This window comes from Anabrus simplex, chromosome 1 (genome assembly GCF_040414725.1).
Source record: "Anabrus simplex isolate iqAnaSimp1 chromosome 1, ASM4041472v1, whole genome shotgun sequence".
Lineage (NCBI taxonomy): Eukaryota > Metazoa > Arthropoda > Insecta > Orthoptera > Tettigoniidae > Anabrus > Anabrus simplex.
This window is the reverse complement of record NC_090265.1, coordinates 1216921528-1216937423: the sequence shown is the minus strand read 5'-3', so window position 1 is coordinate 1216937423 and position 15896 is coordinate 1216921528. Positions and strand designations below refer to the sequence as shown.

Genomic DNA, 15896 nt, shown 5'->3' with positions numbered 1-15896 from the left:
GATGTTTATCTGGCTGGAAAAGAATTGATACATAATTCATGTCCAGTTATATATCTTGTCTCCTGATCTCACACTTTTAAAATCTAATCTAGTCCTAACCGTTATTAACACTTGGATATCCTAATAATCTACGTACAAACCAAACAACTCGCCATATAATTACGATGTCATATCTCGTCATACCATTTAAGAATTTTGCATACCCCTCACAGACAAACCAATCATCACGACCATCGCTCTATATTTTGGACAACCCTGAATTTGGTTACTCTGTTCCTTATACTCAAAGTTCGTGATTTCAAATGTTCATTACGTCCCCAATTAAACAAATTTTACAGTATTTCACAATACTCAGATCATTACCGGCTATGAATTTCAACTAAATCCAGCATTTTAACGTTTTCCCCGGCCGAGAATACAGTACAATCTCAATTCCACGCCTGTCCCGTTATCACAGCTGAGGCCTCTCGTCCCCCAAGTTCGCTTGGCAGTAACATGAAACACCTGGTTTGTTCCAGTTGACTGGCTTCTCAAAATGCTCACCTAAACTCTGCCGACATAATTAAACAAAATACGATATTCTAACCACCAAAATGCACAGATTAAGCTTCAAGATGCCCACACTAATTATACGCGTGGCCAATTAATACCGCTATGGATTTCTATGAATTTCTTTCCATTCCCAACATTATAAAATATACCTCGGGCTATCGTGTCCCGGCTTCAATGACAGGACTCTAACCTGATTCGCACATCTCATCTCAACTCATATAAAATATTCCTCGGGCTTCCGTGTCACGGCTTCAATGGCAGGTCCAACCTGATTCACAAATCTCATATCAACAAAACTAACCCCTGTTTCCCAGCTCCACAATTATCATCGACAAAGAACTGGAATAAAATCCTCACTAGAAATCTCGACGTCTAATATCGCACAATGCATTAATCATGAATAACTTCGCATAAATGATATCGTATTTAATAACTTGATTTTTACGAACAAAATGACTGAAACATTCTACTAGATCTTTTCATTGTCAGTCAGACACAGTTTAAAATGGGCCTAGAAAAACGTTTCTCTCCGTGACCAAATTCATCACCCTAGGTTCTCACCCGACAGCGCGCTTCCACTCGATTGAAAATGAGTGACCATGGATTTCTACATTATTAACTCAAATTGCAGACAGGAAAATTTTACGTCGACTGAACATCTTAATTTGGCATCACAAAATACAGGCAGTACACTCACACGGATGACGATCTACATTGGACGTGACATCACTTCGGAACCCTATTCAATAACTTTTACAACATTATACGGCACTCGCAATACTTCAAAATTTTTATCCAAGTGGAAAATAAAACAAATGACTCATTTAGTCGTATTCTCACATTTACAAAACTTAGTAGGGGTGACCACTGCGTCGTATATCCCCATTCAAATACACTTTTAGAGATCATGAGACAAGATATAAGAGGTAGTAAGATGGAAAGTCACCTACCTCATGTAGTCACACCATTGTTCGTCATAGGACTCACCTGCGACCCTGGCATTTTATTTAGCCATTTTTACATTCATGGCTGTACAGATCATTACGTTTCTTCAGGTTTCCTGGAATAAAGCATTAAAAAAATAAAATAACCTTCACTTGTTTGCTGAGCGCAAACGATGGCCTATAATTATTTCCGCACACGAATTACTTAATCACATTAGAATTTATTCAGTACTTTGACCGTCCTATCTGGTACAATTATTTCATTCAAGAAAACTATCTCCTCATGGAGACAAGACCTAGCCACAATGGCTAAAATCTGCAGTTGAACTCAGTCTACTTTTGTTGTTTGATTTCGCAGAGCAGCTCAACAATTTTTCGTCCGCTTTGTATCACAAATGCCGGAGAAGGAGACTTCGTCATGGCGTCCCTTCATATTTATATCTCCCTTTGCCGCCAAGAAAATTTCTATAAATTTTCTGACTTAACTAAACTGTAATTTCAAGAGTTTTGAAAGTGACTACATGCTTGCTACATTTCTGGCGGTAGTGTTCATGGACATTTAGAATTTTTACGGGTTCGATTTGTGAGATGATTGACCCCCTTTGATAGGCACTATATTTTTTTGACTTGGCTTGGGTCACGCCATGTACACGCGCTTTGAAATAGTTCACAAAAATGACTTGAGATTCTTCCGCCGTCGACACGTGTGGCTGACGTCACGTACCCCAGAGCGTGGGACCGAAGGTAATCATCCCCTCGTCACGTGTCAAATCCATGCTATCAAGAATCCAACTTTTAATTTAATTGTTAATTTATGCATAATGTTCTTAGGGCACAAAGGTCATGGGTTCAATATATTACATCATTCATTTTATCTCATTAACTCTTCTGATGAGGTTGATGACAGGAAGGGCATCCAGTCGTAAAAACTCGCTACGAAGATTCATCTCACTTCATTTCTGAAACCGTAAGGGTTTGTGGAGCGATATATTAACAAATGTTGATCGTGGATGCTTTGTTATGGGTAGAGACATGCTTCGGCTGAGATGGAATTCGTATGCTTGGTTCTTCCTCTATAAAATGCCTCTCGTTCAACGAGGTGAGGCTGTCATTCTTGCACATACGGAGGTTGAAGATGCGGATAACACTGACGAAATACTGAATTTTACTTGTGTTCATAGAGACGTTTACAAGAGAAGCACAATAGTTGAAAGCCATAAAAGCGGCTGGAATTGATAAGATTCTGGGGATATATTAAAGGTAATGAGTCGAGATATAGTGGCGTATTTTAAATATGTATTTGATTCCTGTTTTCATGAAGGAGCTATGGCGAGTGAATGCAGGGTTGTTATAGTAACTCCAGTGTACAAAGGAAAGGGTTATAAACATAAAGCAGGTAATTACAAATCACCAAGCTTGATATGTATTGCTTGTAAAGTCTGAGAAAACATTTTCTCTGATTATATTAGACAAGATTGCGAATTTGTTAACGGGTTTGATATGAGGCAGTTCGGGTTAAGGAGAGGTTATTCCGGTAAAACTCAACTTGTAGGATTTTAGCACGATTTAGCAGATATTTTAGATTCAGAATGTCAATTGAACTGCATCGTTATTGACCAATTCAAGGCTTTCTATAGGATTGGTTATGGGAAACTACTGATGAACATGAGGGCTACTTGAATACACAAAAGAGTGGTTGATTGGGTGGCTACATATCTAGAAGACAGAACTCAGAAAATTATAGTAAGTGAAGCTTTATCTCATTCTGTAATGATTAACACGGTGTCTCCCAAGGCAGTTTTATTGTACCATTAAGCTTTCTGTGGACAGTATAAACATTATGCCAGTAAATAACGGAAATCAAAGATTAGTAAATAAGTTACAGGACTGTGAACGACTGAAAAAAGACCTCGACAATGTTGCCCAATGGACACCAGAAAAAAAAGGTAGTATGGTACGCGGGATGAAATGTCAGTCATTAAGTTCGACTAAAAGGAAAAATTCTCATATTTAATTACTGTGTTGATGGGGTGAAAAGACCTCACGGGGATCACTGTAAGTACTGGGTTATTGATGTAATGAACAAACAACATTGGGGTAATCACTTTAACTGGAGAAGATCAAAAGGACATCAACACGATTTACTCTAGGTGATTTCCGATATGAAGGTAATGTGATGAAAATATTGCAAACTTCGGGCTCTGCAGACTTGGAGTAAGAATAAGAGCAGCTCGACTAAGCGGTCTATTCCGGGCTGTCAGTGGAGAGATGGCGTTGGAATAACATTAGTAGATGAATAAGCATTCAAAGGTAGGAATATCATGATATAAACGTAAAGCTGGAATTTATGAGGACAAATTCGACAAATATTCATTTATAGGAAGATGAATTAGTGATTGTAATAATTTACAGAGGGAAATTTAGTAAAAATTTCCAACTTCCTTAAAATAATTAAAGAAATATCTAGGTTAACAACTGCTAGGAAATATACGACCTGGGCGACAGTCCTATATGCATATCGAAGGCGATTGATTGATTGATTGATTGATTGATTGATTGATTGATTGATTGATTGATTGATTGATTGATTGATTGATTGATTGATTGATTGATTGATTGATTGATTGATTGATTGATTGATTGAGTTAAAACAAAGGTTGCATGTATCTGTTTTTGTGGATGGAGTGTGATTCGGTCGATGAGACAGATGTAGGTAGAAAGCCTTGATGAAGTGAAAATATAGTCATTAGAGGACGATGAAAGTCGACACCAAGTGATGAATGATATAAAGTCAGTATGTTAGATAAAAATCATACAAGCATTTATTAACCAAATTATCTTTATATCAATTTCGTTACAGCAGATGTTTGAGGAAATAGCTTCAGTCGGTGTGTGAGGAAGGTTCAGTTGACAACCTGACCGGTAATTTGGAAGCATTCAACAGCTTTCTTGTCCTGGTCGACCAGAGTAAATTGAATATCCACCGTAACCTGAGGAGGAGAAAGAATACATTGTCAGTGTTATTGTAATGGTATTGATGTTGTTATGCCCATTAACTTCGAGGTTATCATCGCCATCACTGACGGTACACGATGATCCTTCTCACACATACTACTTTTAATTCAAAACTGATTACGATATAGTTTACTCATAGGTTCGTTATAGGAGAATTTTTCATTTACAATTTTGGATTAAACTTAGAGCTCCGCACAATTACCATATGATATAATGTGCTATTGGAAATAAAGCACACATATTCTCTGTTTGGGGACGGATTCTTGTCAAATAATTGTACAGTCAGGTACGAGTTAAGATTTAAAGCAATCAGTTCTCACCAGAGGATAAGCTTCGAGAATAGGCATCTCCAGGCGGTATGTTACTTCTTCACCTGCGGCTAGTGGACACTCAGAGTTGGTGAGACTCTTGCAGCCGTCCTGTTGAGGCAGTGGGTAGTCGATGGTGATACCAGCACTTGTAGCCTTCACCTGGGGAGTCAACTTGCTCACGGCATGGTCTGAAACGGAGGAAAGCAAAAAATTATTATATCACCTATCCCTCTTCCTTTTCATCCTCCGGTCTATTCTTGCACTTAGGTGGATGTTCTGAGTTTTGAACAAGTACCGTAGCAGACGGAATAAGTAGTTACACCATGTGAAATAATGTCATTAAGACCTATGGAGAACTTTCCTTAACATCGGCAACAGTGAAATAATTTTCTGTACCCTGCCTTTGCCTGCAAGATGAGTGAATTTCACGGCCAAGCACTCTACGGAAATGGTAGTCTAATTTCAACATTTCTAAGCTTCTGGACAGAAATAAAAATGAGTCCTTATTAAAGTGCTCATTTTATTGTTGTACTATCATCTGTTGAGAGTACAGTGAACATTCATTTTATTAAGTCTTGAAACACTTGGAGTGATCAGGGCATATGTTTCACAATTCGACAGGATGTTTTGCGCCGGTGGTCTACTGTCCGCAAGCTAAATTAAGAAAAATGGGTTGCCACCTGGCGCACGCACGACCTTAACGTACATGCTTCAGAACAAGGGAATGACGGAAGACAACGGCAGAGGCCAACGGACCTCATTTCGGAAGCCCGACACGAGGATAGATGTCATAAGACATGAGTTTAAAATAAGCGTAGGTGATGACGCGATGATTTGAACCAATGAAAAGGAAACATAATTTCAGTATTGCCAATGCATTGGTTAAAACGAGAGATGTGCCCTGAACGAGCATAGGACAACATCTATGGATGCGAATTAATAAAAGTGAACAGCGCGAGGGTTTGCGGCCTATTCGGCAGGAGGCTTCGAAGTAGTCAAGTAGGGAGATTAAGTGTCTATTTACCACGTGCGGGGAATTAGAGAAGTTAAGTCTTGATCGTGTATTGGGACATTCTTACACTAGCTCGATATGCTCAGACTTTACTTTTCATCATTAGAAGCGTGCTAAGGATAGTTAACAGGCATGGGGGCCTGTAAGATCAATGCCAAGAAAAAAAACTGGATCATTACGCACTAACATTTGTGGGTGAAACTGAACTTGATACATTCGACATTTTAGCGTCTGTAAAATTTAGTTGGAAAGGACAATTCGATATGAACATTCACACGTATGGTTGCCTGCATATTTCAAGTTTATACCTGGGTGGAGTAAAGTAGATCTTCCTAGGACACGAACGACTCATGGACAGCACATTTCCTGGTCCAGCATTGTGTACTGTTACCATATAAAGAGTTGTGACATAATACGGGTGAAGTGCGGAGTGAGGGGGAAAATTGACATAGTTATGGTGCCAGGTAAGCAGTGAGTTGTCGCGCGATAGAACAAGAACTGGTTTTACGATCTCGGGAACTACGCCAGAGCGTTGTAAATAGTATATGGCAAGCTGTATTGACCCAGTTGCAATAGCCGAATGAACGGAATGTTTCAGTGAAGTTCCGAAACTGCAGACGCAGCAAGATATCGGGAACGTGAATTCTACGCCAAGATGGAGATCCAGGGACCGCACGTGTTTAAGTTTGAAGACATCGCAGTAAGAATGGCCGGCTAGAAGGAATGGGGGCTGACTGACCAAACGTACGCGGCGGAATCGACGAAAGATGAACATTAGATTTCCAATATCATAATGTGCTTGTGCACGTGTTTTAAAACTGCACAGGGAATAGGTTAGTGTTCATTTTGTAAGTAGGTTCAGCTGTTGGTTGGTTTCAGTAAACCGTAAGGAATCTTCTACATTTAAATGTAAATAACAGCAAAGTACACGTGGACCGATTGCATGAGGTCCCAGCTTGCTGTTTTCCTTTATCGTAATTTTATAGCTGAGTGGTTCAGGTCCTTGATTTTAGCAATATTTTATGATTTGTTTCTTTCTTTGATGTTCGAGACTCAGTTAATGTCTCCGAGCTTAAATGTAAATGTAAAAGGGATTTAAATTAAAGTCAGGAAAGACTAGATTCATTAGATAATGGGATTTTAAATTGTGCGAGAACATGCCGTCACGTTTTCCGATTTATTGCATGAAGTGTGGATGAGAATGTGTGTGTTGGTGGAGCTTGGATCCACGACCTTTGTTAGCGTCATCTTCATGGTTATTTGAATATAAATATGAGTGTACTTCGTAGCACTAATAGCTCGTTGTCATTATGGGTGTGCATTTGTGGTCAGTTCACAATTTTCTCGATCGCAATTTCGTATTTCAAGTTCCGAATATTAGAATCAGATTTCTTCAAATCTTGTCATTATTAATATTATTTTATTATTATTAATGCGATTTTCTCGAGTTGAACGTGTAGGTTATTTCAGTAACTTACAGATTTTCAAACAGGAATTACTGTATGTCTGTTTCCAGTTGTTGTATTATAGTACAGTCGGTCATTTTATTTAAAGTTTAACTTAACGAGCGTGAGTGCTCTTGTATGTGACCAGGGTAGTGGTTTATTTTTTTTTTTTTTTGAGCGAAAGTAAGATGGCGTCATTTATATTCGTATCAGGTTTGGCAACTTTAGGACATGTGATATAATGTGTGATGTTGAGTAAGGGGACGCGTTCCTCATTCTTAAAGGCCCACATTTCCATGTTTGAGTAACTTGTCTCGGGTAGACTTGTGAGCAGCGTGTGTTAAGGGTTGGACCACGGATATTTTTGGTATTTGCTGCAATTTTGGGAGACTGATTCTCCTCTTTAAGTCATTCGGCCCGTGTGGTAGGGGAGGATGATTTGTGTTTCTACCGAGGAGAGTTTGTATAGCAACCTGTTTTTTTTTAATTTGTAATGGTATAGCGCGACGCCTAGATTTTGACTAGTCCTTTATGATATGACCGCGCTGAGAATTAGTTGTGTCATATAATCTTCTTCAGAAATCTGCGCTGAGTTATGTGATGAAGGTCAAAGCCTACTCTGTTTATTTTTTTGAATTTTGTGCCATGAATTTCTTTTCTTGACGTTGTAAGGTCCATCAGATGATTGGTTTGGTGTCATGTAATTCAGGAACCTACGTTGAATAGGAAGTAATTGCTCAAAGTGAGAAATTCATTTCATTAATATTTTCCATCGAGACTATGATTGAGAGCTGCCTGAATGCGGCATGTTTTCCTTTGTGATGCCAGGGAAAATATAACAACATGATTTTGTTCTTTGATTTGTGTATATTTTGTCATTTACGTGATGTTAAATTGTGTGTGGCTCCGATCCACAGCTGTTTTATTTTTGTGTACGTATGGATACTCGTTATCGAGGTGTATTTATTGGTAGTATGTTTTACCACTCAACGTATATTTTATGTGTACAGTTAGATTAGTTATTTTCACCCCGAAGTGCATTCAAACTCGTTTTCCTTTTAAAGTTGGGGACCACCAACTGCAATGTAAAGTGCAAAGAATTAACAAACCAGCCAGAAGCGTGGTGAGTGCACGCAGGTCACATTGTTAAAGTGCAAAAGTTCAGAAATTTTTTCTTGCTAAATATTAAGTATGTGTGTAGGCATGCACTTGGTTAACTGTAATATTATGTACTGATCCTCAAGATAAACCCTTTAACTACTGATAAAGATCTGAGCCGTGTATTTCTTGTCACATTCGGCGATTTTTTTGCTATACCTTTCGAATTTCGTGTTTATTTTTAATAAACATGTTTTCCTCAAAACTGACGTCATACCTCGACTTGTATAATTTTTAGCTGTTAGTTGACCTTGTCTCGTCCATATGAGATACATGTTCCCCATCTAATCGACGGTGTGATTTTCAGTTGTCTTCGTAGTTTGAATCGTGCGAACTGAACATGCCAGGGAGCGACTGGCTAGTCTGGGGCAGATTACTTTGATGGTAGAAAAAGGGGACAAAACCAACATCCTTGGTCATTTGAGGAGTGAAAATGGAAAAGGGTGAAAGTTCCACAATGGTGAACTGCATTTTTTGCTCAGAATTGGCTGAAAGGACCATACGGTGCAACATGGTGAAGGCTGGAATTTCTTAGTGTGCTCAGCCGATTCCGAGCAAAAAAAAAATACAATTCATCATCGTGGCAATTTCACCCTTTTACATTTTCAGTCCTCATTTAATATCGTATGGATAATTTGATCAACCAATTGGAATATGTATTATATGTATATATACAGGGGCTGCCTGGCTAAGGCGGTAAAGACGTGCTCGGTTGGCCCGGGAGGACGCAGGTTCGAATCCCCGTCAGGATGTCCTAAAATTCAAGAAATGAGATTTCCACTTCGGGAGGTGCACATGGCCCTGAGGTTAACTCAGCCTACACCAAAAATGAGTACTTGGTTAATTCCTGGGGGTAAAGGTGGCCGGGCATAGAGCTAACCACTTTACCCCCATCAAGCGCCGAGATTGCGGATAGTGGAAGCCTTTACCTTCCACCCCTCCAACGGCCTTCATGGTCTGTACGGAGATGACTTTGCTTTTGATATATTATTATTATTATTATTTTACATTTTATGGCCGACATTGCACCACCCTAGTCAATGATACAAAGGATTTCCTGTCATCCCATTTTTTTTTTCATTCTGAGAGATGTTGTCTTCTTTTGTTATGTTGAAAATACCCTCCCATTAGACCTTTTATTGATCTTGGTCTGTAGCCTGGTTTGTGTGTATTGAAGCATTTTAATTTTTCTGTTTTGTTTTTGATATCGTCTATTGTTTTTGTAGTTCTTTAATGGAAACCTACAACCTGTTTTCCATCCAGTGACCGGGTCAGGGGTGTAATGAATGAATCATATATAGACGCTTAGTACGATGGGGTCGCCACTCCCAGTGATGTATTAATGACTGATAGATGCTATGAAATGAGAATGGAGAGTGTTGCTGGAATGAAAGATGACAGGGAAAATCGGAGTACCCGGAGAAAAACCTGTCCCGCCTCCACTTTGTCCAGCACAAATCTCACATGGAGGGACCGGGATTTGAACCACGGTATCTAGCGGTGAGAGGCTGACGCGCTGCTGTCTGAGCCACTGAGGGTCTAGTTCTTTAATATCCTCCCTAATTTCGTGATCCATTTAATCTTGGTCTTGCTATGTCGTAATTTTGCAATTATTCTTTTGCTAGTTCTGGTGTCAAGAGTTCCGATATGATGTCCAAAGAATAATATACGCTTTTTCCTGATCGTGCTCAATACTGTTTCAATTTTCTTATAAACCGTTTTATTTGATGCTATTTTCCATTGTCTATTAACTTGACACTGTTTATTTTTTTTCTTATTATTTCGAAAATTTCAAAATACACTTATAAACAACCCACCTTTACAGTTCAATATCTTAGACATTCACTCGGTTCATTCAATTTGAATTTATTTAAACTTTCCTCATTTGAGGTCTGCCTCACTACAAAGTATATTATATAAACAATTACCTACTTTAAAAATAATAATATTAACAATAATTTTACAGGATATAAAGATGGTTCCTCAGAATAAAAGTAAGTGAGAGTAATTGAATTGAGCAATTTCTAGTACAAATCTTGGCTCATTCAAAACCTGTGTAATAGTTTCGGTACCGTTCCCCGCGCACCAATTGTATCCTATAATAGAGGGCAAGGTTTTCTAGGCTAATTTTCTAAAATGATTGTGGTCCCTCTCTTGACTTTATTACAAATACTGTAAAAATTGTTTCCCTGAAGTTATATTTCTTATATTTACATTTCAAGATAGTCACCTGAGGTGACCTCTTGGATGCCTCAGTAGTCCATAAAATGAAGTGTTGATGATTGACTGGATTATCTTCTTAACGATTGTGCTAATCGGGCAATAATAATTGAATGCAACGGCAGATAACGTCAATTATTACAATGTAGAATAAACTTCTCCTCAACAAACTGGAGAGAGGTGGTGGTGGTCAATTATTTAAGAGAATGTACAACTGTACAACCATCTTATATTACCACTAATCAGAGCCAAAATGAAGGAGGAGCGACACTTCGTACAATGGAGGTATCCGCAAAATAAAGGGAAGGTTCACGAAGTGCATGAAAACAAATCTCTTTAAGCCGCGAGAGTACATCTTCCGTCGGGGTCGGAAGAAAACACGAGTTAACAAAGGAAGGTTCAATAGAACAGATGATGTGAGGAGCCTAACACAAATTAGTGGAAACAATGTCAGACTCAGCTAGCAAAGCGGTGGTCGCCAACTGCACTACAAAATTTACAGCCTCTGGTCCCCCTTTAGTCACCTTGTACTGGAGGCCGAGGACACCTAGGATGTATTCTACCGGCCCATCTCACTGGGGAAAGCAACAAATCTGAGAGCTCTATCTCGAGGTGGCTAATGTTTGCTTAGTTCACGTAGAAAAGCATGGGTACTATTCCCTTTCAAAAAGTTATTAATTTTAGAAACGAAGCGTTCTCTAGTTTATAACTGTTGGCAAGGTGATTGTATGTGTACAGTATGTTAATCTGAAAGTACTTCTTTTCCTATCCTAATATATCGGTCTATATTACCCAAAACAAAAATCAATGCTATTTAATTATATCATACGGGATAAAACAAAAACCGTGCGTCATTTTCTATTAATTGATCTCATGATACAATATGTGAACAATGTAAAGGATGTGATGTATGAATAGAGTAGAAATATTAAGGCCAACCATCTATTCATCCAACTCCAAATATAATTATATCCGGTGAAGGCACGTTAACGCCACGGAGACACATAAAGTATGTAACTTCAAGAACATACGTATACCGTCCGAATTTCTATTCATAATTAAAGATGTTCATGCTCTGGTAGAGTACTAAAAAAATTTTATTGATATTATGTCTTCCTATCTACATTTACGCTTTTCAAGATCGCCGACGTGTCAGAATTATGTCACACAGGAGCTTCTTTACGGGACGGAATATGTACTGACACAAGGCTGGTGCATTTGAGCTTTTTCTAACAACACAAGTCGGGGCCAGGACTAACTAAGACTTGGAAGACAACGCTCTACAGTCAAAGACACTCTGCCACGTTTAAGCCAATCAAGTTTAACTCCTTTTCATTGACATATCTCAATGAATCGTTAACATCATATAATTATCATTGTAAGGTATATTGTACTTACCTATGGCGATGTCTACTTCTGCGACGATGTTCTTTCCTCGCTTGAATTCACATGGCTGAGTGTCACAGCCGCTTACCCTCACTTCAAGAGGAGATGGTCCCGATACACCTGAAATAATCCGCTTTTCATGATACAGTTTAATAAGAGTATACATAGGTAATCCAGGAAAACACTTTAAAAATAAACCGTCGACAATTTGTGTCCTCATTGAAATTTTCTACGTATTAGTCAAGGAAATAAAATAGAACGTACTTTAATATGTTCTTTAATTCCAAAATCATTCTGCAGTATTTCCCAAGCACCAAAAGAATAATTGAATTGTGTGCAAGGAAATAATTTGAAGGAAACAGATGACTATTTACGAATATTTCTCTTATTGTCCACGAGTATGATTCCTAATATACAAATAGAACCTTGAGAGCAATTCAAGCTGTTGTTGAAATAAAGGCTTCGGGGAGACTGATTCTACAACAGAAATCATTAAATAATTTAAGGATGGACCCTCTGGCTACCAACTTTCAAACACTTAGAGTCGCAGCCTCTATATTATCATTTTCTGCTTGTTTACTGGCCGCATGGTGTTCCGAGGCCGAACGCCATTAGTGTATTATAATCTGCTATTACAAACAAGCAATGACTTCAGCCTACGAGAGGAACTATTAACCCTCCAGTAGACAGACGGAGCGCAATAATGATCCAGTAGTTTTATTTCATTGCTAAGAACCTCACCACTTTTTACTTTGATACGCTGTGTACCTTTCTGATACATTTCCTTGGCCATTTTCTGTCAGTCACACGTTTAGATTTGCAATCATGTGCTTTGTTAACAACTCTGAAAAATGTACTGGTGTAACGGAGTGCTCTGCGTGCGTACTGACTTCTCAACATTTCCGAAGAGTAGAACAGTTGTTTCTCGTCTTACTCCTATAGTGGGTTGTTAGGAGTAGTTACAGTGATAGAATCTGAATATAGCAATCAATTCAGACATCGTAAACTGAGAACATGGACATTTATTTATTTATTTATTTATTTATTTATGTATTTATTTATTTATTTATTTATTTATTTATTTATTTATTTATTTATTTATTTATTTATTTATTTATTTATTTATTTATTTATTTATTTGACGCAGGGATGTTTTTCGGAAAGAAGTAAAATTCTCTTCGTCTATAAATTTCCAATTTCTTTGCAATCATTTAAGTAAGGCTAGGAAAACAACAGATCGGGAATCTGCCACCTGGACGACTGCTCTAAATGCAGATCAGGATTGATTGATTGATTGATTGATTGATTGATTGATTGATTGATTGATTGATTGATTGATTGATTGATTGATTGATTGATTGATTGATTGATTGATTGATTGATTGATTGATTGATTGATTGATTGATTGATTGATTATCAGAAAACTATGAAGACGTGCTTGGTACTGAAGATGAACGTACATTCAGTCTTGTGTTTTCATGACTTCTGTGTGGACAGGGAAGGTGTTTCAGAAAGCATAATGAGATACATTTGTAGGCCTATGTTTCATTTAAACCAATAAATGATGAAATACATTATCTTGCATAGTGAATCGCGTGTACTAATATTAGGATTAGACTTGAGTGTTAAGTCCATTCTATGTTTACCGAGAACTCGTTGGTGAAGTGATACATCCTTAATCACAGGAATACCTTCTCTATTTTTCCCCACAATAATTCAGATTACTAGATACAACTCAGTTGGTTTAATAACTTATGAGCACCAGGTATTCATCCTTTACATAAGCAGAAGTCAACAGAATACATCCTATGACATATCATTAATTTGTCCAAATTGAGAACTCAACCTTAGGCTTGTAATTCATTTTCATTATCTAATGGCTTTTTAAGTTTTGGTAAGGAACCCCACTTTAAAATTCTTTGTTTAAATTTTATTATGATTGGTCCAAATTCCTTCAGAAACATCATAAGAAGTCAGTAAATAAATATAACTGTTACATTTTGTTCAAGGAAAAGAGAAGAATGGAGGAGAATATAGTAAGTAATTAAATATACTGTTAAATAGTTCCAGAGAAGAGGTGAGGCATGATATTCTTCGGGTAAAAACACTGGTTTTACAATTTAACTTTTTGAATGATCTATTATAACTGTTTCTCACATACAAAAACTCTCTTACATGTACATAATAAATTTTGCGGGCGTGAAGAAATGCCTTTCACACTCATATTGAAATTATATCAAACGAATTTCACGAGAGGAAGTGTGTTTGATAAGATGATGTTATACTTACATTTATCGAATGAGGTAGCGCTAGCTGCTGCTACCAGAAGGGTGACTGCTAGAAGACGGAACATGGTGAGATGTTATGGAGCTGTAGTCGGCTGCGATGTAATTCCCGAAGATGGCTCGATCAGTCCAGGTTTATATACCATATCTCGGCTAGGTTTTTGGTGCACACCTGGTCTTTCTGAAGTGTCTGATGACCTACGTTATCTCAAGTGTTTAGTGTCAAAGTATTAATATCACTTTATCGTGTTTGATCTTCATTAATGTGAACATAATATTCTCATACCTCCTCAGTTACAAGTATATTTCAAGCCTTTATTCATTTATATAAAAAAAGGATAGGAGTGTTGCTATGCTACTGGGTTAAATGGTAATGACAATTACGATTATAACGTTATAGCTCACTAAGTATAATATTTAAAAATATTAAGGTTCAGCTGTATCAGACAAAGGAACAATAAGTCGGGAGCCACACATCCTCCATACTCTTTTTGGAAGATAAAGGTAACTATTTATTGGATACTAGTCACTAGCCCTCTTAGGATTTTTGAACAATATTTTCATATTATCACTGGGGTTAAAAGTTCTTGGTAGGGACGGAAAACGATGTTAGGGCCATTTGGATTGACGTCCTTCCTGCAAACTGTCAGACCAAACCTTTTAGAATTATACCAATTGAATTTTACAACCATTCTAATTATATTTGCTCAAAACCTCAGTACAGCTGTGTGAGAGTTGGCGAAATGTATGTTACTATCATAAACCTGCATTCCTTTTATTTCTTTGCTTTGACAATAAGAAAAGAATGAGGTATGAGCACTCCATATTCAGCCAGTCCTTGTTACGAATGGTGTGAAATAGTCACTTATAGATTTGTTTCGTGTGAAAATTTATATTGGGCTTGGAATAGCTTTTAATTGCATTATCGTTCTCTATGGGAAAATGCAATGGGAAATTACTTCAATTCTTAATTTACTAGTACACCTCTACAAAGTATCTATGTAATCTGATGGTGGAGCTGCTGGGGTTCCAATCAGACTTAAGACTGAGGACTTAATACATGTAAGGGTTTGTGTTTTAGATGTATATATGCGTTGAAGAGGTTGAAATTGGATACAATTTTAATTTATTTTTTGGCAACTCCAGTGCTGGGTTTACAACCTCGGACTCCGAGTGTTCCGATATAATGCTCTTCATTCCATCCTCTCTGAATCATAGGAGTAATCTTCGGTTAGGATGTTGGAATAAACACAATCATCACCATTAAAATGTTATAGTAATATAACCGACATCATAACCTCTGCAATTGCAATGTCAGTTGTATAGTACAGAATCGAAAATATTTAGGTGTATGCCTCAAATAAATGAGGAGAATGCTATGTAGGGACTGTTAAATTTAATTTTCATATTATTTTCAGATTACTTTGGGGAATTAGGTGTACATCATACAAACAAATTCATTATAGAATGATCGCCTTTCAGCGTTCAACCGGTAAAACTCTATAAATTAATTGAACCCCTCAAAATTCATCTATTTGCAATTATCTCTGTGGCCTGAGGTCTACAC

The 15896-nt window shown here is 37.6% G+C and overlaps 1 protein-coding gene across 1 annotated transcript; it reads right to left on the bottom strand.

Annotated features, from left to right (window-relative positions):
• Positions 1–4293: 4293 nt before the first annotated feature.
• LOC136877574 (NPC intracellular cholesterol transporter 2) lies at positions 4294–14440 on the bottom strand. Its single transcript, XM_067151731.2, has 4 exons — positions 14334–14440; positions 12056–12163; positions 4832–5010; positions 4294–4486 (listed from the first exon to the last, which is right to left on the bottom strand). Exons 1-4 carry the CDS (start codon positions 14395–14397, stop codon positions 4400–4402), a joined length of 438 nt encoding a protein of 145 aa, XP_067007832.1. The 5' UTR covers positions 14398–14440; the 3' UTR covers positions 4294–4399.
• Between the last annotated feature and the right edge of the window lie 1456 nt (positions 14441–15896).

Excerpts from the sequence above, each read along its gene's own strand:
- LOC136877574 (XM_067151731.2), bottom strand. The coding sequence starts at position 14,397 with ATGTTCCGTCTTCTAGCAGTCACCCTTCTGGTAGCAGCAGCTAGCGCT. Across the intron at positions 12,164-14,333 it reads CGCTACCTCATTCGATAAAT|GTGTATCGGGACCATCTCCT; the intron begins GTAAGTATAACA and ends GGATTATTTCAG. Across the intron at positions 5,011-12,055 it reads AGAAGTAGACATCGCCATAG|ACCATGCCGTGAGCAAGTTG; the intron begins GTAAGTACAATA and ends CCTCCGTTTCAG.